Source organism: Pseudopipra pipra, chromosome 9, assembly GCF_036250125.1.
Source record: "Pseudopipra pipra isolate bDixPip1 chromosome 9, bDixPip1.hap1, whole genome shotgun sequence".
NCBI classification, from domain to species: Eukaryota; Metazoa; Chordata; class Aves; order Passeriformes; family Pipridae; genus Pseudopipra; species Pseudopipra pipra.
Genome location: NC_087557.1, coordinates 27,905,157 through 27,930,059, shown reverse-complemented (window position 1 = coordinate 27,930,059; position 24,903 = coordinate 27,905,157). Strand labels below are relative to the sequence as shown.

At 38.7% G+C, this 24,903-nt stretch overlaps 1 protein-coding gene across 14 annotated transcripts in view; it reads left to right on the top strand.

Moving 5' to 3' along the window:
* ST3GAL3 (ST3 beta-galactoside alpha-2,3-sialyltransferase 3) overlaps window positions 1-24,903 on the top strand; it is a 177,852-nt gene that overhangs the window by 45,588 nt on the left and 107,361 nt on the right. For 9 of the 14 annotated variants that reach the window (XM_064665443.1, XM_064665433.1, XM_064665442.1 and 6 more), the window contains 2 exons: window positions 4,155-4,197; window positions 22,855-22,947. In XM_064665443.1, the coding sequence (XP_064521513.1) occupies window positions 4,155-4,197; window positions 22,855-22,947 (136 nt within the window). The remainder of the gene's footprint in view (window positions 1-4,154; window positions 4,198-22,854; window positions 22,948-24,903) is intronic. The other 5 variants (XM_064665445.1, XM_064665444.1, XM_064665439.1 and 2 more) reach the window with 2 other exon arrangements.

Below are 24,903 nucleotides of genomic sequence, written 5' to 3'. Positions count from 1 at the left end.
GGATGAAGTGTATCAGGGTGGTCTGAGCTTTTCTTAGTAGGACTTCTGTTTCTTGAAAATCTTACTGATTTCTTTGACAAACACAAACATTTTGAATAAAATCGCTAAAATTGAACCTTTCTGCCTTCCCTCCTGTACTTGCAGTTACCAGTTAAACACAGAACTAGAACTGCATATAGCCTGTCTTTATAAAAAATAATTAGTTTTCTATTTCTGTGGACAGAGTTATTTGTGCTGTTCTATGTAGCTGTCTGCTAAAAGGAATAGTTTCAAGTCATCAGTGAAATTGGTTATATGTAGTTTGAAGGATAAAACCAGTGAGCCACGTTAATTCCTGCATTGTTGATTTCAGATTAGTAGCATAAGGGGAAAATTTTGTCCATTTTTCTTCTGTGTAGCTATATTGGCTACAGATGCAAAAGGCAATTTGAAAACTTGATAGATACTGTACACGGTGCTTTATGGCTTCCTGGGTGGTCTGCATGGAGTTTACAGACATTAGGCAATCCATTTCTCACTGACCTGGTAGTTGGATTTCTGTTGGATACTTGGGAGAAATTCCCATGCTAATGCCAGCATTGAATTGGGCACAGGATTTGCATCATTTTTAGAAATTGCTATGCTTGGCTGTTCTTCTGTTCATATAATCGCAATTACATGCTTCATTATGAAGTTGTTTTCAGTTGTCAGATTCTTATTCAATTCTGACCTTCCTGGAAATGTAGAAATGCATTTTGTTGCTGACCTTAGATGACCTCTTGTTCTTATGGGGCATGATGAAGCTTCATTTCCCGTGTTCACTCATTTCTGTCCTTCTGTACACTGCTGGACCACACTGTCAGCTGAGATCTGTAGCTTCCTAGCTCAGGTGAGTGTGGTCCTTAGATTGCATTGTGCTCTTTTAATAATGTTGCTTTTATTTCTCATGAGCCTTTCAGCCTTTTGTGGGCTGATAACATAAAGCCTCTATCAGATTCTTCCATGATGCTCTTCCAGTAGATGTGAACTAAGTCCTTTATTGCCTTTACTCATTTTTTGCATTAAAAATAAATCCTTTGCCACACAGCCACATATAGGTGTCTTGTCTGGGAATCGATGGGTCAGACGTGGCCTTGGCTGGATCAGACCTACCAACATGGTTAGATCTGAAGGGAGTTCTCCAGAACTGTAACTCTTGATGGCTGTACATTGTCCTTCAGTGCAGAGACCCCCTCATGGTGGGAGCATGAGGGAGTGTCATTGTGATGATGATGGTGGAGGCCAAAACCAAACCACAGTTAACACAGTCAGCTGGCCCAAGCTAGTTTTTGGTGGAGATGCTGGAGTATTTTTACCTTGTCCTCTCTAACTGTTTTGTCTAATATTCTGGCTCTTCTTTGTCCCACTGTGTGAAAAAGAGAGGATTAACTTGGTTAAATCAAGCGATTAACTTGGTGAGTAAAGGCTTTGAACTAAGGTGCTGGGAGGAGAAAGCAACCTATAGGTTAGAGAACAGAGAGGTGACGTGAGTGCCAAGGCAGGCTCTTGCCACCTCTGTTTTCAAGGGAGGAAAGGGTAGGAGTGGGACTGCCCCTTCCTCAAGTGATTTATGTGCTCAGTCCCTCTCCTGTCACCATCACACCCTGACCAAACTGTGTTTTAGATTCAGCTGTACTTCAGTTTAGTGGGTCTGTGTTTCATCTTGTTTTAATTTAAATACATAACTCCAGACAAGTATTGCCTTTTGCCTGCAGCTGGGCTATATGTGTTTGGCTTTCTCCAGATATTTGGGGCTTTATCTGTCTTTTGTGAATCCAGGCTGCTTACAGCCAGAATGAGAGCTGACTTTTGGCCCCTGTATTTGTAGAGATAGAACTAAATGACATTAGAAGTCTGTAACGAGACTGATTTTTGCTGAAAAGGAAGGTAACTTTGGCTCTGTAATTTTAGAGGGTCCTAGTGTCTTTCCTGGGGGGGCAGCATGTGATAGAGATTCATTTCCAAGGTAATAGTAATGCTGATTTCCAAAAGTGTCAGTGAGTGTGAGATGGCCCGTGGTGAGGGCAGCATTTCTCTGCCTGCAGTAGCTTGCACATCTCACCAGCCAGTGAGAGGAAGGAGCTTAGTTGCTTCTGATTTAATGTTACAGCTTGAAAGGATAATTTACACCCTCCTGAAAAGCAGGAACACACCTGTGCTTCTGGCTTGAAACTGAAAGTGTTATTTTGTTTTGTTGTAGTTCATACATCTCTTGGAAAGTACCCATTGCAAGGTAGTTGACATATAATTTTATAAGATTACTTTATCCCTCTGTCAGTAACAATCAGAGAACATCAAAACTTTAAACCTAGGGAAGGTAAAACTCACGTGAGAAACAAAAGGTAAATCTTGTGAAACATTGCAATGGACTCTGTCATCTGTGGTGCTTAGACTTCAGCATGGATGTGTGTTCTGGTGCTTTGGTTGCAAAGCTCATGAAGTGCTGAGTTAGTAGAAAGCCCGGGATGTTGTAGTTATGAGGTGATATAATCTCTTATTGCATTTCCTCTTTTTGTATTTCCTGTTGGGAAGAAGGGAATGTTGGCTTGAATGGGATAAGACTGATGACAGGTGGGTCAGTGGCTGTAGATGTTTTTAAAAAAACAATGATACCAAAAAAAAAAAATCAAAATCTCTTTTGCTGTTGGCTCACTATGGATGTTGTTTTTGGGAGTCAGGAGGGTTAATAAAAATTGAAGGCATATTTCTTCTTCTGGAATGGATACCTTCCTATGCGCAATCCTACATGTGGAGGAGGTAAGGTTGGACAAGACGTAATTTCTTGTGGGAGGAATGAGGTGGGAGGAAGTTACGACAAAAGCAGCACATGAGGGAAACAAGACTGCCAGCACATGGAAGGTGGAGGAGAGAGGCACAGGTGCATTTCTAACGTCAAGTACAGCAGGGATGGTGGGTGGCACCCGGGTGCTGGCAGAGAACAGACAGTATGTGCCAATATCGAGTGCACACGTGTTCTGCAGCTTCTGTTACCTGAGTTATGTCAAATATAACACTTCCCTCAGGAATTAAATCTTAATGGGATTGAAACCAATGGCACAGTTTACATTGACCTATCTGGTGAGATGGTTTTGTCTCAGGTACTTTGGTTTAGACTTTCCTGCTCTGCCGGTAAGTGATGATGTGAAAAGCTTGTGATCTTCTGCGGTAAAACTACTGCAGCAGGAAATTCTGGGGGGATCTTGTGAGGAAAGCAATCTTCTGTATTTCCAGTGAGCTCTAAAAGCTTAATAGAATTTTTTTTCATGTTGTTTCTTTTAATACACCCCGATTGGATTATCTTCTGCTTCTCTGTTTGTATTATTTTTTTATTGTATGTAGTGAGACCCAGCAGTTCCCAGTGTGAGAAGGCCACTGAGCTTAACCCAGTGAAAGGACACTACACCTTTTACTTTTTCTTGTGTATCTCACATGAAGTCCAGTATCTCTGTTTTTTGTATCAAGTGTTTGATTTACAAGATCACAATATATTCAAAGATGCTGGATGCTAAGCTTACATTATACAGTTAAGGATGTTATGAGTGATAACTTTGTTTCTGTAGCTGTCCCCTGTTTGTAGCATAAACTCATTTTGCGGTTTCCTATTGAACAACATCTGAACTTGAAGCATTTTTGCCACCATGAGTCACTTACTTTTGAAGAAGGGCTGCTTGATTACGAAGTTGTGTGTTGGAATAGGCAAGGAATGAAGAAAAAATTGAAAGCTCTACCATGTCAGAACTTAGGAGGAATGTTTGTCATACAAATTAGTGGCAAAATTATTTGTACAGCAAACAGAAGAGCTTTGTTTATCACTGCATGAGTGGTTTCAGTAATGCTTTGTTTTTATGACTACACATAGCTTGATTAATTCTGGTGATTTCTAAATTAATGATTACCCATATGTTCTCTTGCTTAGTATTTCGTGGAGATTCACAAATGTTAATTTGGGAATACCTTGAAGTAACAATAATCTGTATTAACAGCTGCTAGTGACTAGAAATTACGATATAGCTATTTTCAATTAGAAATAATTATTATCCTTCCATGAGGACTTGCAACTTTTTGGTTTTGATGCTTTTTGCAGAGGAGACACTTGCAGTTTTTTTGATAATGTGTCCCTTCCTTTTGTTTTACAGAGTATGACAAACTGGGCTTTCTCCTGAATCTGGACTCCAAATTGTAAGTAGAACAATAGGACTCTTCTTCATTTCTGTAGTTACAGCTTTCTATTGTAAGCAACTTTTATGTCACCTGGGCAGCTGGCTCAGTGGACTCTCCACTTCTACCTGGGACAGCCAAGTCCTGCAGCAACCTGGCAATTATGACTCCTTTCCTTGCACTGGGCTCTGCAGGCCAGCTTGGGTTGTGGATCACTGTCATTAATGCCTTAATAAGTGATCAAGAGGCTATAAATACCCACCTGAAGCCATGACTGTCAGTCTGCTGTAGATATCCTACTGTTAGTCTTCCAAATGAAAAATGTATTAAACACTGGAAAGCAGAAGGAACACGAATCTGCAATTTGCTGGGATGCTTAGAAGTTTATATTTCCTTTCCTCCTGTTTCTTTAAAGATGGATACTACTATTTTTGCTTGTAAACTAGAGTGGAAAGAACCTCAACACAAGGCAGGGACCACTCGCTGTGTCAGAAGAACAACAAGGTGCTGAAGGGTGATGATGCTCCTCGTGCTTTTTGCCAGAACTCAAATCGAGACTGACCTCGTTAACACTAGGGGTCAGTAGCGACCCTGTTTCTGAGGTCGGCAGCCTCGCGGTAATTTTGGCGTTGGGAGCAAAAAGGCTCCTAAAAACCTACCGCTCAAAAAGGCACAGAAGCAGTCTGTTGGCTTTGAATGACTGGAGAACGCGCGCCCTGCGCGATGTGTCGTGTTATTATAAACCCCATTCTTAAAGTTTTGAAAATTTCGTGGTACTTGTAGGGCGTAACATTTTGAGTTTAGTCTTGCTGAACGGCTTGGGAGCTTCCATAATGGAATAAAAGCCTCATAAGTGTGTTGGGAACTGGTGTTTGCAGAAGATGAGAAAGTCTCTAGGTAGGAGCTTCTTTTACAGAGGCAGCTGGATACATAAGCTCAGTTATAGTAACATATGGCAAAAAGGTAGCAGAACATGTACGAGAAGGAAGGAATATTGATTACTTATTTATTTATTTTCCCCCTGAAGGCCCTGGATCTCATTCAGTGGGCAGGAAGGATGGCGTTGACTGCATGAATAGTTTCTTTCTACTCTCATTTAGTGCAGTTTTTGTTGGGTGCTGTCTGGAACCTGTACTGGTTACAGAGTTGCCAATTTTCTTTATTGAACTTTCTGTGTTGGGCCATCCTTGTGATTTAGAGACACTAGTGTATGTACCTGTACAACACTGTGGGGTGAGATGATACATTATCTCAAATTTTTACATGTAGAAGTCAAAGCAAAGAGATTAATCCAAAATTGTGGAATGGGTAAGTAACCTTTGAGTGAATGTCTTGGTATTGGTAAGGGGAAAATGTTTTATAGGTTTTTAAGTGGTCTGATTGGTTTTTTCCAGGCTGTTTTGTGTATTTTGTAATGTCCAGTTCATTGAACATGCCCATTCACTGTCCACACACTGTTGGTGTATCCACCTGTGCTGTGTCCAAACCACTGCTTCAGTCTCACTCTTCGTACTCCTCCTTCATGCACTGCCCTTTTCTTTGTTGCTTTTACCAAATCCCACTGAGTCTTCCTTCCCCTGAAGCCTCTGTTACATCCTTTGCTGACTTACCTGTTTGATTACAGCTCTCCAAGACATGGCCTGCTCCTTCTTGTACTTACAGTATGGGGCCAAGTGAAGTTTTTACCTGCTGGAGGGCTTCCAGAGCCCTGATTTATTTTCTTAAAACCTCCCCATGATAAAAACTCTCCAGTATTTTTGATTAAAGAACTGTTTCGTTGACTACTTTAAAAAATATCTTTATATAGCACCCTAAATGTGCATGTTTGCTTTTCAAAGCCCTAGAGTTAGTTTCTAGAAAGACTTGTAAAAAATCAGCATGATTAAAATAAATATTATGAAGTGACTTAAGGAACAAAGAAAGCAAGTATTGTGCGTAGGTGAAATCACTTTTTTTTAACTGCAATAGTCCTTTGTTGGTTTTTGGTTGGCTTTTTGTTTGTTTGTTTGTTTTTCTTTTGGTTGTTGTTTATTTGTTTCTTCCGTGTAATTAAAACTGTCCCTGCTTTGAGAATAGACCTGATGACCTACAGAGTTCACTTCCAACCTGAATTATTCTATGACTTTTTTTTTTTTCTTTTTGATACCAAGGAAGGTAGAAAATAGCTGAAAATACCACAAAACGTACCAAATCAATTTTGAAAGAAAAATGGGTGACAGTCTGGGGGACTTCTGCTACCATTCCACAAGTTCAGCTTGTGTGGTCAGGGTGCCAGATATGTTTTCTAAGTTCAGACTGAATTTAGTGGAACTTAATGGCAAAAAAATACTTCCTGTTACTCAGTCAAGATGGTACCATCATAGAAGCACTTTCTGGTTAAAAAAAAGTTGGTTGGAGTTGAAAGGGATAATATGTTCTGCACTGATGGCTTTGTTGGTAGAAATAATTTAATTACATCTGTTGTTCTGATATAATTGTTCTGGTGGAATTTTGCCATAGATCATAACTTTATAGGGTTCACTTAATTGACAGCACGTGAGAATCTGTGTGACTTGGAGCACTGAGGGCAACAATTAAGTTTTCTTCTTTTTTTTTTTTTTTCTTCTTAATCTTTCATTTGCTCAAAAATCTGTTGCTGACTGTGTTAGTTGATGTTGTTGTAACTAATGACCTGGAAGACCAACATTTTCTACAAAGGTAGATCTGCATGAAAACTTAAGTGCTCTGACTTGCATTTTAAAAATGACATACAGAGGAAAGTGTTTGATATAATTAAGTAGTTATGTGTCCTTTTGCCTTTGCAGCTTTGGTTTTTTTTCATGCATTGCTGCTTTAGTGTTCTCTACCCTGAGGATGCCCGGGACATGTTATTCAGATATAGTACAGTCTGCTGTGGTTACAGGAATGTAATGGTTCTGCTCACTGGTTCTACTTGAGTTCATGGAAATGGTAATGGAACCAGATTTGTTCACTTTGGAAAGAAAATCTGCCAGAAGCACTTGAGAAGTGATTTCTGTGGGAGCTGTGTGTCTGATGGATGCTGTTATGGGCAGGAATCTCACGTGGAGGGGGATTGGCCAGTTTTAAAGATACTGTATGGATGCTTCATGGAAGTGGCTGGTTCTGAACAGTCTTGTTGGGAAGGAGAATACTAAGATGGAATATGCTTCCTTTCTGGTGCCTGTGCTCTTCTTTAGAAAGCCTTTTAGCTTCTAAAGGGCAGGATGATCAGGTGGGGATTGTTAATGACATACGGGATGAACAGAAAGCTGAGGACTTCTGTGGGCAACGCAGTTTATGAATTAGTTGTTCCCTTAGTCAAAACAAGACATAAGGCTCCTTGGGACCAGATCAGTGAAAAAGATCTGTTGCAAGAGGAGTTTATCCTTTAGTTATGCTTGTACCAACCATACCATCATTACCAAAATTAAGAGTGTCAAAACAAAATGTGCACAAAGTATGGGAAAGGCCAGTTGCATCAGTTCCTCCCAGGTAAAGAGGTTTCCCAAGCAGCAGAGCCACATAACCTTTTTTAAACCTATAAGAATAAAATAAAATATTTACTGATTGTGTAGAGAAAAGCATTTATACAAAAAATATGATACAATTTGCAGGTCTTCGTTCTCAGAGGGGCCAGTAGTTCCTGAACAACTTAAAGCCATCAATCACATTAGTGACTCAGCCAGTGGATTACTAGGTGCCACCAAATGCCAAGATTTGCAGTCACTTTCTAACATCTGTGCTTGGCAACGAGTTGCATGCTTTTGTTATTCTCAAATATTTATATTGTAGTAGTTCTTTGAGGCTGGCCAGGTCTTAGAAACAAGAGTCTCATTCACTACAAATTCTGAATCATTCCCTGAGCAGAATCTATGTTTGCATTGAATTAAATGAGATTTCCTAAGGAGGATCAGCATATGAACGTGTAGTTAATTATAGACTGTATTTAATGCTTATTAAGTGGGCCAAGCTGAAGGTTGCATGGTTGTTCTTTGTTCTGTCACTTAGTACTCTCTGAATACTTGGTTTAGTGACCTTAAGGATTGCTTTGAGTTTGCCTTGGCAGATTACAAATGTAGATTCACTTGTCTTGAGCGTATCAGAAGTTCCTTTTTTGGAAAAACCCATGTGATTTGAGGGCTTTTCCCTCGTGTTGTTGCCCTCGTGTTTCTCTGCCAGCTTTCCTTCTTACTCTGCTGCTGTGCCATTTGCTCAGTGAGATGGAAGCTAGTGACTGCTGCTTCTGTCCTTGTTTCAAACTCATCCTTCAGAAAATACTTTCAAAGGTATTTTAGCAGTTTTAGATTGGCAATTTGGTGCAACAGCCAGAAGAAAGCTCGGCTTGGGAGCTTGGTAGATCTTTTCACCTGCTGCCACAGTCAGGTCAAAACTTTGGATGTCAAAATCTCAGCTGATGAGTGATGAAAGAATCTTCCCAGGGTTTGACTTTGACTGGCAAAGAGCCACTCCTTCATAAAGTTTTACAAATGTTAGAAGATATGCTTTAGCCTCCTGGAATCATTCCACACTTAAACAAAAAGACAGTGGGTATTATAATGTTTTAACTTGAGAGGGGATTTTTTTTTTAAGGTAGAAAAAGGCAAAAAAAAAATTACTGCTCCTCTCAATTAGAAAAATGGCTATGAGATCAATATTGTTGACCACAATAATGTGATACTAACATAATTTATATAGTACACTATATTAACTATATGGTATATATTTTATATTGTGTACTTTGGGAATATTTAGGCAGTACTTAATTAGGAATATTTTTTTCCAGTGGACTCTGTGTTTTGCAGGATGTTTTGTGATTCTGTGTATTTACATGTTTCTTCATTATTATAGAGTAGATTTGGGAGGTGCAACAAAGATTTTTTGAATATTCGTGATGATTTCAACTTTGTTTTAAAAAGAGAAGACAAAGAAATTGAGGCTTTGGAGAGGGGGGAGAAAAACCAGAAATAACAACCTTCACCCTGCAAACTCAAATGAAACTTGATCTAGACTTTGAAAGACCATAAAAATGGAGGGAACTTGGGCTAGGGAAACACACAGATTGGGTTACTTATGTTTGTTGAAATTTCTTTACTTCAGAGCTTCAATGATGAAGAACTGAAACAGAGCCCCTTCCCCTCATTTTCTTTCTAGGCTGGGAGGTTGCTTTGAAATTGTTTGTGCCTATGTGTGGTACTTTGCCATTAAACACTGTAAAAATAAGCAATAAACGTGTTGGAATGCTGGACTTTCCCAATGCCTGCTGCTGTGGGATTTCTTTCTGCCCTGTTTTTTTTTTTCCATTTGTCTCCTTGTATTCCTGCAATCCTGAAGGGAGGAAAAATGAAAAGAAGCAAGAAGTCCCAATGATGTCCCTTCCTGCCCAGGCAGGATAAGAGTGTCTCTCATGGGCTAAGTGGAAGGATTCTGACCATCACAACCAAAGGTGTCCTGATGCTTTTTCTGCTAGATTATTTCAAGGCTTAACATGCTTTATTACACTGGTATTTTCCTGGCAATTGGTTATTTATTTCTCTTTCATTTCAGACTTTTAATTTATCTCCTTCTACCTAATCTCTTCTGTTCTGTACTAATTGTTTGAGCGCTTGAAATATTTAAGAAAATGAACTGTAGCTATTTGTAGCAATTCAGTTACCTGGCTGTTTGTTGTTCATCCATCAAACCTCACACATTTGGCTGAGATGTAACTGCCATCCCTGTTTTTGTTTTGCTCTTCTTAGTTCAGTTCAGTTTGTTTCAATTTTGATCCTTTGGTATTCTCATAAGGGCTTCTCATGTGAGTCTTTGTTATGTAGCTTTGGGATTCCTGTGTTAGACACAGTCTCAGTTGATGAAGAAGATAAAGACTGTAGAACTCACAATCACTGGCAGCTTAGATAGAACTGATTCATTACGTGGTTTGTTAAGTGCAAAAAAAAAGTCAAAACTTTGTTTGGTGCCTTTAAAAGGGCCAGTTTCCTGAAGCTGGAAGTAATTATGAACCAAACCATGTGGGAAAAGGAAGAAATATGAATGGCTGGGCATTGTTTAGAGCAGTTTTATACTGTTAGACCCCAAAGTTCGGTTTCATAAGAAAGAAATGTTCATGGAAATATAATTTTATTGAGACTGTAAGGGGAGGCAGTGATAATGTATTTATAGAAAAGGTAGAACTGTGCAGTAGATGCATAGGGTTTTGTTCTGTTTGATGAGGGGGAAAAAAGTGATCTCCTTAGTAGCAACAACAACATTTCAAGCAGTAGACACCCTAAGTTTGTGTGCTTTAGAATTGGTATGTCTGGACAACATTCTTGAAAGAATTTCTAAAGAAGTAGTAGAGGACTTTTTGGACTACTAGAGATTATTAATAAATCTTCAAACACTAGGAGTTCTCCATATCCTTGGCAGAAAGTTGATGTACAAATATTTTAAAAGGGAATGACTCACAAGCTTTTCAACCCATTTTTGATTCTGAGAACAATAACATATTGACCAATATGAGTTTCCACAGGGAAAAAAAAGTAGTACATATAGTTCGAATTAATGTGTATATTAAAAAATTAGCACTTTTTTTAGATGGACTTGTTCTTCATGTGAATGTCTGTGAAGGTGCCTGTTGTGTGAGACTGATTTCTTTCTTGGTATGTTCCTCTTAGGTCTGGATTTGTATATTTTGTGTTCTTCTAACTAGTCAAACTAGTTGTATAAAAACTGGGAAATCTCAGTTCTTTTTTTTCCCTGTACCTGTAAGGTGGAATGCTTGCTTTGCTTATAGTTCTTCACCATAGTAGCATTAACCTAAACTGACAAATGGTTATTTGTTTCCTGGGGTGGATATGACTACAACTAATTAACTTCACAAGTTTCTACCATTGTTTGAGCAAAAATTTTTACAGTCGTTGCATTTATAAAAGGCTAAATTTCCTTTAGTAGCAAAACTCAACTCAGGGAATATCTAATAGCTCATAAATGGCTTGGAGATTCTCCTGTTGCTTTATCCTCTTGGGAGAAGAGCACATAAAAAGTCACACTTCATGTTCTTCCTTCAGATACCTGTTCTAAACCTCAGAGATAAATTATTTCAGTTTTGGCCACCTTCTGCACTGGTGAGCTTGTTATGCTTCTAGTTACTGAATATCTTCCAACAAAGACTTTCTTGCTCCGTGAATAACTTGGGAAAATTGAATGGGTTGGGCTAACTAAGCACTGATCATTCCCAAAACTTCAGTTAAAGAGTTAGAAATACTGCTAGATGTTCTGAGGGATCGCAGGTTTTGGTAAGGATTTGTGTTAAAACACTGGCTTTCATAATTTTATTTTTTTATATTATATTTTATATTATTTATTTTTATATTATTCATATTATTTATATTAATTTATATTATTCATTCATAATGAATAAAGCACCAGCACACATTGTGGAAACAGGTGATTTGTTGCTGCCTGTCTTGAACCAAAGCAGTTGTGAGCAAATTGTTAAACTTATGCAAGAGCTGACTCTGTTGAAAATCCCGAAGGTAGGAGCATGATCTCCAGGCATCAACTCTTCTGTACCTGCCTGGCCGGCAATGTTCCACCTCCAAAGAGAAATCTACTCCTTTTTGTTTCCTCTTGGAAATGTTTTGGGGAAACCTCATCTGATGGTTGAATGGAAATCAAGGGTATTCCAGCAGGCCGACATTATCCTGTTTATGGAGGCTGCCTCTGAAGCATGTCACGTACTCTGAAGGACACACTTGCTATGATATCCAGACACAGCTCGGGTGTCAGCTTATGTCAGCCCCTGATTTATAAGCTGGCTCTGAGGAGGTTTTGTAAATGGGTATATGGGAAGAGACAACTTACTCTGCTTGGTCTGCCTCTGTCTTTGTCTTCAGCATTGCTACGATGTGACCAGAGACAACAGAGCTTTGCTGTCAGCCTGTGCCAAGAAAACCATACAGACATTTTAAGAATACGTAGTAGGTCATCAAGGCAGGGAAGAGTTTGGTGGAACAAACACATACAGGCTTCTTGCGTGCTGAGGAAGGACAGTAAAACCAAGACATACTTTGAACAGCTGTGATTAGCATCTGTTAGGTAAGAAAATATTTCATTTACGCTGAAAGAATAAATCTGCCAGGCTGGGACACCATGATCCTTAGCTTTCTACAGAGATGATAGGCTAGAGGAACTCAGGGTGAGAGAGGCCAAAGGAACCATGTCAAATATAATCCAGAGGGATATTTTATTTTACCTGTTCTGTTCCTAGTTTTAAGAGGGTAAACTTGACAGTAAGTCTTTATTCTAATCTTTAAAACTGTTCTAGGACTGAAGGACAAGCTAAGTTTTTATTAGGTTGATAAATTTAGAATATGCTTTTTCCTTCAGGAAGCATGATGTTGCTGATAGCATCCTTGAGAAGTCTGCCCTGAAAAAGGACCCCAGACCTGACAAGGACTGGTGGGAGAGGTGGTGGTGTGTTATGCCCATTGCAGTGAACAAAACATGATGAAGGCTACTTTGCAGCAGGAAGGTTAATTACAGCTATGTCTGATGTGCCATACTGGGGAAGGAGCTGTGTAGCAGCTGTTGCTGTAAGATGGTTTTGAGGTTACGGATGTTTGAATTAGATTATGAGGCTGAGATGAGGTTTTCTCTAGTTGCTTTTGAGAAAACCAAGCAATCAGATTAACTTTAATGAAATATTTTTTCTGCTAACATTACACTGGAGCTCATGTGATTCTTTCTCAGTTCACAGCAGAAATAAAAACAGGCAGAAATGCTACTCCTGACAGTAACTGCAGCCCCAGTCCTGCTCTGAGAAATGAGAATCAGGACCACAAAGGGAGGGACAGAAAACTGACAGAACATGTATGTGTTGTTTCTGCCTTGTCTGCCATGCAATCTGTTCCAACTTGTTAAAGAAGGATAAACTGAAAAGCCAACAAACAGTGTTTTTGATTTGCATATTGAATGTGTTTGGATACTTCTGATTGATTTCAGACCTTTTAAATCTTGCTTAGAAATATCTTCCCTCTGGCTCTTTAAGAGGATTAATCTTGAAGACCTGAAAAACTCTGAGCAGTGTCCTGTACAGCTGCAATACATTTAGTGCCTTCCTCCTGCCCCTTTTCATCCTCTTTTAGTGATCCTTTTTTACATCACTGAAGGCAGAGATCCCCAAAAGGTGGTTGTGTCATTGGGCTGTTTGAGTCAGGGGCTCTGATCCGTACAGGAGTCAAAGCTGTATTTTATTATCTTTTATTATCTATTAACTTAGGCTCAGGTGATTTTGTGAAGTGTTGCTATTTTGATGAATTAACAAGGAGGAGAGGGTAGGATTTACCCTGTTGAAAAGGGAAACTTATTTTATTGCTCGTCCCTGGAACTCTCCTTTAGCCTGTTCACCAAACATCTTGGAAAAAACACTTTGTCTGTCTGTCTCTCTCTCTCTTTCTCTTTTGGAAAGCCACAAATAACCTGTTTTTGATGTAGAGCTGATTCAGTGAAGGTGATACAAGATGAAGGAAGGTCTGATTAATTGGGCTGTTCACAGTTCTTTGAGACAAACTTTATTCAGTTCCCTGACTCATGGTGGTTACCTGTGCTAGTTTGGATGTTGGTTCCATGGCCTTTTCAGCCAAGCAGCTGCTCTTTGAAGTGAAGAAGAAAGAAATAAAAAAGCAGTTATCTTAGCAAAATAGCATTCACTAGAACAATGTATGGAGATAACAGGAGGGTTTTTTGATCTCAGTGGTTCTGCAGCTGTTCTTACTGTTAAAGGTTCTGGCTATTGTTTATTTTCCCTAAAGCAGTTTGGATTTTTGTTAGTTTTGTGAGGGTGCTTTCAGTCACAGTGTGTGCAAGGGTTCCTCCAGGTCAGAGTTATGTTCTGTATTTACAGCAAGGTTTCTGGAGGGAACATTTTTCCTCCCAATATGTAGCCTTCGTCTTCTTAAGGCTTCAGTGTGGTACTTATTAGACTAATTGCTGTCTGCCTGAATTCATGGCATCTGTATCTAATATAGGTCAGTGAAGACAGCGTTTTTTTGGACTACTGCTTCAGAAAGAAGAGTGAGAGAGATTCAAAGCCTCATGACTATATACAGCATTTTGTAAAACTACTGTTAAACCACATTCCCCAATTGTGAGGTCACCTCTGCATACCATCTAAAGCAATTTATTCACTGACCAGTGGTTTTTTCCTCTCAATTTCAGTCCAGCCTGGGGGGGGGACACACATCCTTGTCAAGTCGTCTTTTTCCTTGTTTTAGAGGAGTTAAGTTGTCGTTTTTTCCCAAGCTGTTCAGACCTTCCAAAGAAAGTTTAAAGGGCAGCCTTTATCACCCTTACCTCTGCAAAGTCACCGAAGAAATTGAAAAGGCAGGATGTTGTGAACAGTTCTTGTTAAAGATTTGCATTTCTCTCAGGTAGCTGATTTTTCCAAGTGGGATTTATTCCCCTAAGGTTTGGTGTGCCAGCTGCCTGTGCAGTAGATCTGCTACTGCAACAGAAAGGCTTGAACTTCCTTTGTAGAAAATAGAAATGGCCAGACCAAAGATTCACCTGCTCCTATGTGTTGTCTGAAAATACTCCCTGTTGTTAAGGGAAGGAGAAAAATGCACGACTGCTGAAGCAGTGTCACTCTCCAGGTTCCAAAGGGAGGAAGCTTTGGGATTCCCAAGTTGGGGATGCTGTTAGACCTTTCTAGTTTTGATCCCATCTATACATCTGGCGTCTTTAACCTGCTGACGTAAAGAAATCTGCATGTTATATGAAAGAAGTGCTTCCTTTTGTCTGTTTTGCTGTCTTTAGGATAATTTTGCTTGATGCTCCAGTGATATGGGAAATAGTAAATAAGAAATCACTGCTGATATTTTCCATATATTCTGCTGTGCTAGTGTGCTCTCACACCCAGCTAAACACTGTGAGTCTCCCTGAGATGAAGTGTTCCATAGCCTGGTGCATTCTGCAATAAAATGAACTACATTTCTCAGAAGGAAGGTTTGGTGATTTAGTGTAACTTACTTAATGTAACTGATTTTCTAATTTGGCATTTAAAACTGCTAAGCACTGGATTTGGGTGTTCAGATCCAGTGAACTGTATTATCCACAGACATAAAACTGTAATTTCAGATATGGTGCTCCAGGAATTCTTAGTTGATCTTTTTTTCCCCTGCAGCTTTAGGCTTTGGGGGAGTATCTTTGTTTTCAGATGTACTGATTCCTGTTAGTCTGAGCAGAGGATTCCTGGATTCGAGTTGGCTTGAATTATTTATTCTCATCTCTTTGTCACTTGTTTGTCTCTCCTGGACCTACACTGCTGAATTCATTTCACTACAAATAGAAAAACCCTGTTCCCTGTCCAAAGGAAGCATTGCCCGTTTGTAGATGTAACAGATGAGGGTTGGTGATGAAGACTTAAGGGTTTACAGCAACAAAATTATGACATCACAATTTATCTTCCTGCATTCCTTCATTTGACCAAAAATGGATGTGATAGGTGAGTGTTTTATTTCCTATCACACTTTTAATTGCCTCATTTTTATGGCCATTGCATTAACAGTGGTTTTTGACAGGCATTTAAATAGAGAATTGCAGCATTTAGTTTTTGCAAGTTTTGAGAATTACATGTCCTAATATAAGGGAACACTATAATTTCTGACTTTGAGAAACAGTTTATTTAGACATTCTTTAGAAAATTCTTCAGAAAGAAGTTCAGCTAGGAATCCCAACTGACTGCTGAGTGAGTTTTTATTGACTACTGAGTCCTAAAACACATCCCATCTCTAAAAAGTGATTATTCTCCATTAGGTTATCCTTGTCTCCTATCTGCAAAACTAGAATGCTGATACTTACCACTGAGGATGGAAAACAGTAATTTTGGACCTATGGAAACTAGAATATATAAAAGTTCAGCATTAATGCATAGAGGAATTTTGTTTATTGTCAGCTGGTTACTTCACCATTAAGTTACGAGTTTTTTTCCAAAGATTAGTAAATTATCAAAAACTCAAGGGGCAGTCATCTTTGTAATTTTTTTCTTCCTTTGGTAAACAGCTGCCTTCTGTGAAAATAAGAATTCTGTATTTCATGCTTTTTGTTTAGTCTAACAATTGGTATTTTAGCCAGTTGTTTTTTCCTTTCCATGTTTCTTTAAAAACACAAGAAAACAAGCTTGCAGATGGACTTTGCTCCTCATGTCTTTGCTCCTCATCTGTGTCTATTTGAACACAATTCTGCTTTTTCTCTGTGCTACTAGTCTTAAAGGAAAGATGTAACTGAAACAGAATTTTTTTTAAAAAGTGAAAAGTTTATAAAAACCAAAGGAGATGGGGAGATCAAGGATATTACTCAATCTTGGAGGAGTATGTAGCATGAGGTCACATTCAAAATGTGCCATGGACTTCTGCTGGATTTTTTTTATCTCCATCCTTTGAATCTGGTTTTATAAACTCAGCGTTTTGTTTATTTATTTAAAAGAAACAAGCGAAAACTGTCTGCCTTGGAAACTTCTGATTCTTTTGTCCATGAGGATCCCAGCACTTTCTTAGGAGTTGATAAAAGGCTGTTAATTGAGAAGGTCCAGGCAGGGTTGTTGGCCCCTGTGAACTATAAGAGATCCTTTCTGACTGAGGAATCACTTATAGCTGTATTTCTTAAGATGTTTATGTATTTAGCACTGCTGATTAGCACTTCTTTTGCCCAGAGGTCTAATTCCTACTACTGCAAAGAGCAGGAATGGAACTTGGTGAGGAAGCAGGATCCTCGTGACTTTTTTGTGGATGGCAGCCTTTTCGGTGTGTTTGTGCAGAGATGACATTTCAGAGGGTGAATGACATTGCAGAGTTAGTGCTCTGCAGGTGTCTGTGCCCCCCTGCCCACCCTGAATTTCCTCGGTCTTCATTCAGGGCTGTGGAGGTGGGTCATGGGTTTTGGTGCAATGTCTTTAAAACTTTTGTTTTCCTGGGCCAGTTTAATATAATCTAATCTTCTTCAGCTGCTGTTCTTGAGTAGTCCAAATAAATAAATGAAAGTATGTGTTGATTATCTTTGCTCTTAAGAAATTAATTTCATCAGGAGCCACAAATCTTGGTGGAGAGGCAGAACTGGGCGTATTTAGCATTCATTGTGTCATTTTAGAAACAAGGACTTGGACCATCTTTCACTGTATTTGGTCATACAACCTCCTTGGAGAATTTGCTTACATACTGGAGTAACATTTGAAAATATTTACATCTATTTTGCTGACTATAGTGTTATAGATGCATTTCCTGTCTCCTTCAGTGTAAGCATTTTGCTTTTCCTCTTCTTTCTATCTGCTCATTCCTTTCTTTTGTTTGTTGAGTTTTTCCTCAGCTGGAACTAAAAAAATAGCAAATATCAAATGCTCAAGCTGTGTAATTCTTTGAACCCAAGTTTGCAAACTTCTAGGAGCTGCAATTGGAGTTTCTTATACTTCTGTTTCAGAGTTCCCTAACCCACACTGTACTCCTGTTGAGCTCCAGCCATGTACCAAGGGGAGGTTTCATCAGCTCATCTTCTGTTTAGGGTGTCTTCCACTCAAGGAGATTCCACTTGAGTGATGTGATGATCATGACTCTACTTATAAAGTCAGATGTGCAAATGCATTTTTTCAGTCCCTTGCTGTTCCCGGTGTATGGGGTTGATTACCCTATAGGTGAAGGCTGCTGCTGTTGTCAATTATGAAAAAGAGTATTGAGGACTGGAAGCTGTCTATTTATTAGGCTATAAGTGAGGTATAAAACAATTCCTATTCAGAGATCTGTAACCCTTTGATATGAATTGAAATATAAACAAATGCACACCGTAGCCACTCTGGTTATGTCTTCATTAGTGTCTTTTTTGAAGCAGTCCTGCAATTTTGAAGCAAATCTCATAACTGTTCCTTATCATATGCTGATTGATATGTAGCCTTGGGCTTATTTGAGGGAAATTAAACTGAAAGTTTTATTCCAGAAGTCTACAAAATTGTCTTTTGGCCAACATTGAGCCATGAATGTATGTGGTGGATACATCTGGCCCAGGGAGCCCTACCTGAAATAAAATGCCCTGGATTTCACATGGTGAAGATACGGGGGCTCAGCATCATTAACTGCTTTGATTTAGTGATCTGCCAAATTACTTGATAATATTATTTCATTATTGCTCCCTAATACCTCACGATGTTTTACGTGCCTTTCTTTGCATGTTCTCATCATATCTCCTATTCATTCTTCACGTACCATGACATACACTTTGTAGAGTTGCTGTGTAGGCATAAGACTCAGGTTATTTTGAACCAAAGAGAAAGAAACCCAAAGGTAAAGGATCAACCTAGTGAGCCCATTGTCAAAGAACTCCTTTTCCTTGTTTCAGTACATGCAATTTGTGTGCAAGAGTAACAGCAAGAGACATCAGTCCTCCGATAAGATGATCTCCAGTAGACGAAGTTTTTCAGTTTTTACAATCCACAATTTATATTCCATGTGAAAGGCACAGCAGCAAAATCTGTCTCTTAAAGCAGATTTTGTAATATTCAATTACACGAGCTTAGTTGCGCCCATTTTTTTTAATAGTCTAAACACTGGGTTGTGTTACTAATTTCTTTCTTTAAATGGATTTAGATTCCAGTCTTATGAGGGTGACATGCTGTCCCTGATCAAGACATGGTGAAGGAATTAACCATGGTGACGTTTTCATATTTGAGATTAAAAGAAGACACACATCTGCCAAATGCAAGCAGAAGGAAAAATCTTGTTACTTTTTCTAAATCCTCTGAAAGCAGCTGGATTTTTAACTTATCCAAATTGTGAAATTTTGTTAAGATTGATGTCCGCATAACAGTGTAGAGAAGGACAGAAAATCTTAAGAATTCAGGATGTGTGCTAGTCTCATAGGAGAAAAGGCAGAAAATAAAGCAAGAGTGCATTTTCTCTGTAGTGGAATAAGCCAATTACTTCCCTTTAACTTCACCCTTATTCAGACGCTTGTTTAAAGACTGCAGATGTTTACAGTTACTGACTATGATTTGTTTTTCTCATTTATTCTGGATACATTTCTTATCTTACTGGGTTTTTCCTGCACAAAATCTGAGCAAAATTTAGAGGCTCCACAGTGTCATCTGATTACATTCCTTCTGCTGTCTCCGCTGGCTCTTCAACTACCTGAGCCCAGCATGAGAATCAGAACCTGGAATAATGTACCTGGACCAGGAAGATGTAGAGGGGGATTTTCACCCTTCTGCCATACCAGTCATGATAGTCCTGGCTGGCTTAGCATGAAAGCCTTGTGTGTTTGGGATCACCTTGGAGTCCGGGCACAGTAATGGGGCGAGTGAAATGAACCTATTTACTGATTTCTAAAGCTCTAAGAAATTAATATTGTTTGCTTTGGTGCATAGTTCTTGACCCATCTGCTGTAAACAGCATAAGAACAAGAATCAAATACAAACTGTTCTAAGGCCATGCACCATGGCAGGTGGCCTTTGCAGAATGTGCTTTCAGTTGCACTACATCTCCCGTTTGGGAATAAGGAACATCATCAAAGAGGCAGCAATAGATGTGGAAGTGGAGTTAGGTACATTATCATCAAATACAAAGGTGATGCTTATTTGTACACTCAGTTCTGTACACTTCTTCTATTACAGGACCATGTGCCTACTAACACTGTGATTTTGCAAAGTTGGATTTCTTTTGAAATATGTGTAGTTCTCTATGGGATGCTTCATGCAGGATGTTTTGCATCCTGATTTATGGAGGACTAATCTCTGCAAGATCTGTGACTCTTGCTGAAGAAATACCCACAAAGCAAATACATGTATCTAAAATGATGTTATCTTGGATAGCTTCCTGTGGTAGTAGAATGGTAAACAGCAAAGCTGTATCCACCCTTACTCTAAATTTGCTCTGAGTTACACCTAATAGGGACTTATCATTATGATCACACTGGCTATGACAGTGTGCAGTGTGTATTTCAAAGAATTTGAACAAATAATGTGTGTCCTCAGGTGGATTTAAAACGCAGAGTGCCCCTTTTTAGTTTTCTATAGACTGCTGAATCAAAATGCAGCTACAAGAAAGGAGATGAGCAAACATTTGAATGATATGAGATGGCAGCTACAGTTGGCTTAGAGAACTGTTCTGCCTCTGGCACTTTGGATCATGAACTCCATCACATCCAAGAAATGTTAACAGCTCGGCCCTGGGGCTTTAGCAGCTCTGGGTGTCTTTGTGGGGTTTGTACTGGCAGCTCCCCCATCAGTGTGTGGCAGTTGGCATTCTGGGTGGCTCACATGTGGGAGGGTTCCAGCCTGCCATTCTTTTGCAGAAGCACCATGATGGGCATCTGAGTGACATTTTAATTTGATGATGAAAGCACCATTAAATCAGTAAAGAGAAAAATGCCTGTGTTTGTGGCACAAGATATTTTGTGTGACCACTGAGGTCATTTGAGACAGGCCTGCTGTTGAAATAGTTACACGAGTTTGCCAGCAATGACTCACTACTGTGGTGGCTACAGATAAATTCCAATTGCTTTCTACTTGTTTTTGAAGATTTTGGTGTTAGGCGTTTCTGTATGTTGCCTAAACAATAAAATTCCAGCAACACTTAGGCTTGCTCGATAAAGATTTCCCACATTTGGTCATATCTGAAGTGCTGCAACAAGCTGTGATCCATACATCCTGCTGTCCCTTTTGACTGTGTCAGAAGGGGGTATATTTTATCACCACTAACCCCCTCAATTTTGTCAGCAGCAGGCCTTTCCTTGATGTGCCTATTCCCGAAGAGGTCCTGACTGGAGTCAGAACACAAATCGTTCAAGTGCAAGTCTTTGGGATTCAAAGTTCTAGATGCTCACATCTCAGATGCTTTCTCATCTCACATTTAGAGAAAGGTATTATAATATCACCTGTGAAAACCAAACTCGTGGATTCGGGTTGTGCTAGATAATATTACACCTGTATCTCTCTCTCCATGTCTGTATAATGTATTTAGAGATATCTAAACTTTTTTGTAAATAATGGTCAGTGTAAATGGCCAAATGTATTGTTCTGCCATCCTACAAATGAGGCATTTGATAGTAAAATATTATGTGTTTGGATAGTAACTGTGCAACATATCTGTGGCAGAATTAGAATTGGATCCATGTTCCTGAGCTTTTTCTGGTGCTTTTTGTCTGAAAAGGTCTTAGGACATCAAATGCTTACAGTGACTGTTTATTTTCTCCAGTTTATTTTCTCTTCCGGATGTTAAAGGTTTAGATTTTCATGCAGCAGAAATAGATCCTATTCTTAAAGAACTATAGAGGTTCTGTATATATGTATATATAAAGTAGTGAAAGGGTTCTGTGTATATAGAGAATTCTCCTCTAGTTTAAGAACTATAGGAGGTTTTGTGCTGTGTGCATCTAGTTGTAAAATTAACTGTCCATCTGTTGTTCATCCAGTCGGAACTGGCTGCTGACCTCCTGGGATGTGATGCAGGACCAGTACAAGAAAAACAGTTACTACCAGTTCAGCATGGAGTTACTGTCATTCCAATATGTAATTTTGAAACTCCCTGAACCCACGCTCAGTGCATTTGGTAGTAGTTTGCTAGTTAAGTGATGTTGATGATGCCTGGAAAAGAACAAGGTTGTGATAGCAGTGGGTTCTTCAAAATTATTTTTGTGGGTCTACTCTGCAGATCCGTACTGTCATCTTTATTTGACTCCTACTGTTGACCTGTAGGAAAAAAACCTTTCATTACTTGCCTACTGCTAAGAGAATGGGGTAGCAAATACAGTATTATTGATCGAGTCTTTGCAGTAGTTAACACTTGTGGCTTCCACTGAATGTCAAGCATGGAACTGTAAATGCTTTTTTTTTTTCTTTGCAGGAATATTAACAATTCTCATACTGTGGCTGACATTAAGGCCTCTAATGTTACTTGGAAAACACAAGTGAATTAACCCTTGTTAATGTTTTCACAAAATGGATGAATGTAAAAATGTTACAGGTAGTGAAGAGGGACACAAATAAAATTAAATGTTTTTTCCAGATCACTCAGTAGTCTGTAGTAAAAGTATGTACTGGACTGAAATATCTTTTATTGAGTTGCTAATCTTGTTCCTGTACAAAAACTGAATGAAAAAACCCCCCAGGATTCTAAATTTTGCCCAAAAATCACTAGCCAAGCTGAATTAAGACACAACAAAGCAGCAGCAATGTCATCTCTTCCAAACACTGAAAGCGCTCATCCCTTGATGATAGCCTGTCAGAACTGTTTGGAGTTTTGTTTCAAATGCTTGAAAGGTATCTTCTAAGTAGTTTTCTAGATAATACTTTTCTATAATTTTAACTTTGATCATAACTTAAAAAAATAGCTAAAGCAAAGTGCCATTTATGGTTTTTACCTTTTAAAAGGTTGAAGTCTGGAATGATATATTGATATTTTTCTTCCATCAACTTTACCTTGCTAGGTATAAAAATCTTTCAGCAAAACTAGTGATTTAGTGGTATTTCAGATATCTTTACCCCTCTCCTTTGTTTGTTGTTCTCCTGTGATGCTGTAGTGCAACAAATAAATAAGGGCTGTGTTTGCTGTTACTCCCTGCAGCTGTTTTTCAACAAAACTATAAGGAGAAAAATAACTTGGATGATTGCAAAAGCCAGTTTGTAGCCAGGAGAGTCCTAATTCTCTACTTGTTTTTCCACAGGCCTCCAGAATTGGCATCAAAGTATGCAAATTTCTCTGAGGGAGTGTGCAAGCCAGGCTATGCCTCAGCGCTCATGACTGTCATCTTCCCAAAGTGAGTAAATACTGTGGGGTTTTTTTCCCCACTTCCCCTGATGACTTCTCATCCTTCAAGGTGGGTCATCTGCAGAGTTTGTCTTCAGAAGTGTCATCACTCAGTCACTTGATTGGTTCAAGGGGAGACCTGTGTTGAAATTCTGGGCAATTTGAGTGGTAGTGGTTTAATTGACTTCAGTCTGACCGTGAGTTTGCTCAAAGAGTAGAGCTCTGGGTGTTGAGTAATAAAACAAATTATGTTGTCAGTGTGTGATACAGATGTGTGGTCAAGCTAACTGCTGCTACCTGATGATGCAACAATGAGGAAGCTTTAGTCATGAAGTGAGAGATTAAATTATCTGGAATAGTAAAGTTTTGGTGTTGGTTTGGTTTTTTTTTTTTTTTTTATTCTTGGGACAACAGGGTAAAGCGTCCCTCGGGTGCCTGGAGTTTGCAGAATTACTGAAAGACAGTTCAGAAGATAGATTGGCAGGAACATTATTCTGTTAAGGCTCAAGGATTTCAGTTTGGTGCATCCAATGGAAAATTTGATCAAATAGTTATTTGACCTTTGCACGAGCTCCTAATACATGTGAAAAAGATGCTCTGGTGCTATGATCTCTTTGGCAAAAGAGGTTGTGGACTTTTTAACTTAACTGGCATTTTTCCAAGAGATATGTTTTATTTCTTTTGAGTAGGGAATTTCCATGACTTGCACATATGGAGGTGGCCTTCAAGCCAAGCCTGAAACTAGTGGTATCTTCTGTCTTTGTTTTTGTTGGCAAACATGGTATCAGAGAGCTCTTTAAAGTAATAAAATAAAACTGACATTGCCTTGTAACCAGCAGATACTGCAATCAGGTCTTAAAAACAAAACAAAGCACTAAGGTTCTCCAACAACAATTCAGTAAAACAAAAAATTGTCAATATTATCTTCTGTGTGAATTTTGGAACTCTGGTTAGAATATAAATAAATACTAGAGCTGAAGGTAAGTACTTTTAAATCTGTGTTTGTGTACATATTAAATGTAAATAGTATAGAAGAGAATAAACTCATATTGCTAAAATATTAATCTTATTTTAATTTTAAGAAGACTTTGGCTTTAAGAAGGTTTTTTGCCTCCTAGAATCTAAGTGTTATTTATTCTCTCCCTTAGGAGCTACTTACAGATTGCTGTTTAATCCCCTTCTCCCAGTATCTCACTGCATTGAACTAATACCATGCAAAGAGGTAGTAACTTGTCTCTAGTTGAAGCAAGTGGTTGGTTTCTTGTTCATACATTGGAAAATCATATTCATAGTTGTAAAGACAGCACCTCACTGGGTCTTTATGGTCAGTTGCTTCTCTAACATGCACCCTAAAACTTGCTAATGTTGACATTTTTCCTGTGGCATCTTTGAATTCTCTATTAATTGAATTCAGTGTTGGACATTTCATTATTTTACCTAGTTCTGGTGTAAAGATGGCTGCAAAAAATTCCATACTACACTTATAATTCTTTTTCTTCTGCAACTTCTTCTGTACTCAAAGAACTATGCAACGTTAATATTACCAAGCCAGGTATCATAATTCAATATATTAGAGACTCTTAAAGCCAGATTAGCTTGCCAGTTCATTTAAAAAATTTGAGCTGCATGACTTCTTTTATTCTGCCTTTTGTTTTCAGTTGCTTGTATCATTAGGAAACCATCATCTCTGCAGCTGACGTTTTTTAGGCTTGGTCTTTGCTGTAAAATGTGTGGTTTTGTTGGGTGTTTTTATTATTTGGATAAAGTTGGTTTGGCCGTTTTCAAGCATAAATAAAATGAACAAATGTTGTCCCATTTTAAGGTTCCTGACTTTTTAGTGCAATTTTAAATATAAATAGGCAAAATATGATGGAAATAGTTGAAATAGAATGAATGTTTTTCAGAGGATGTAACTCTTCTTGGTAAATGCTTCTTTACTGTAAAAAATGTGAGGTCAGACTTCACC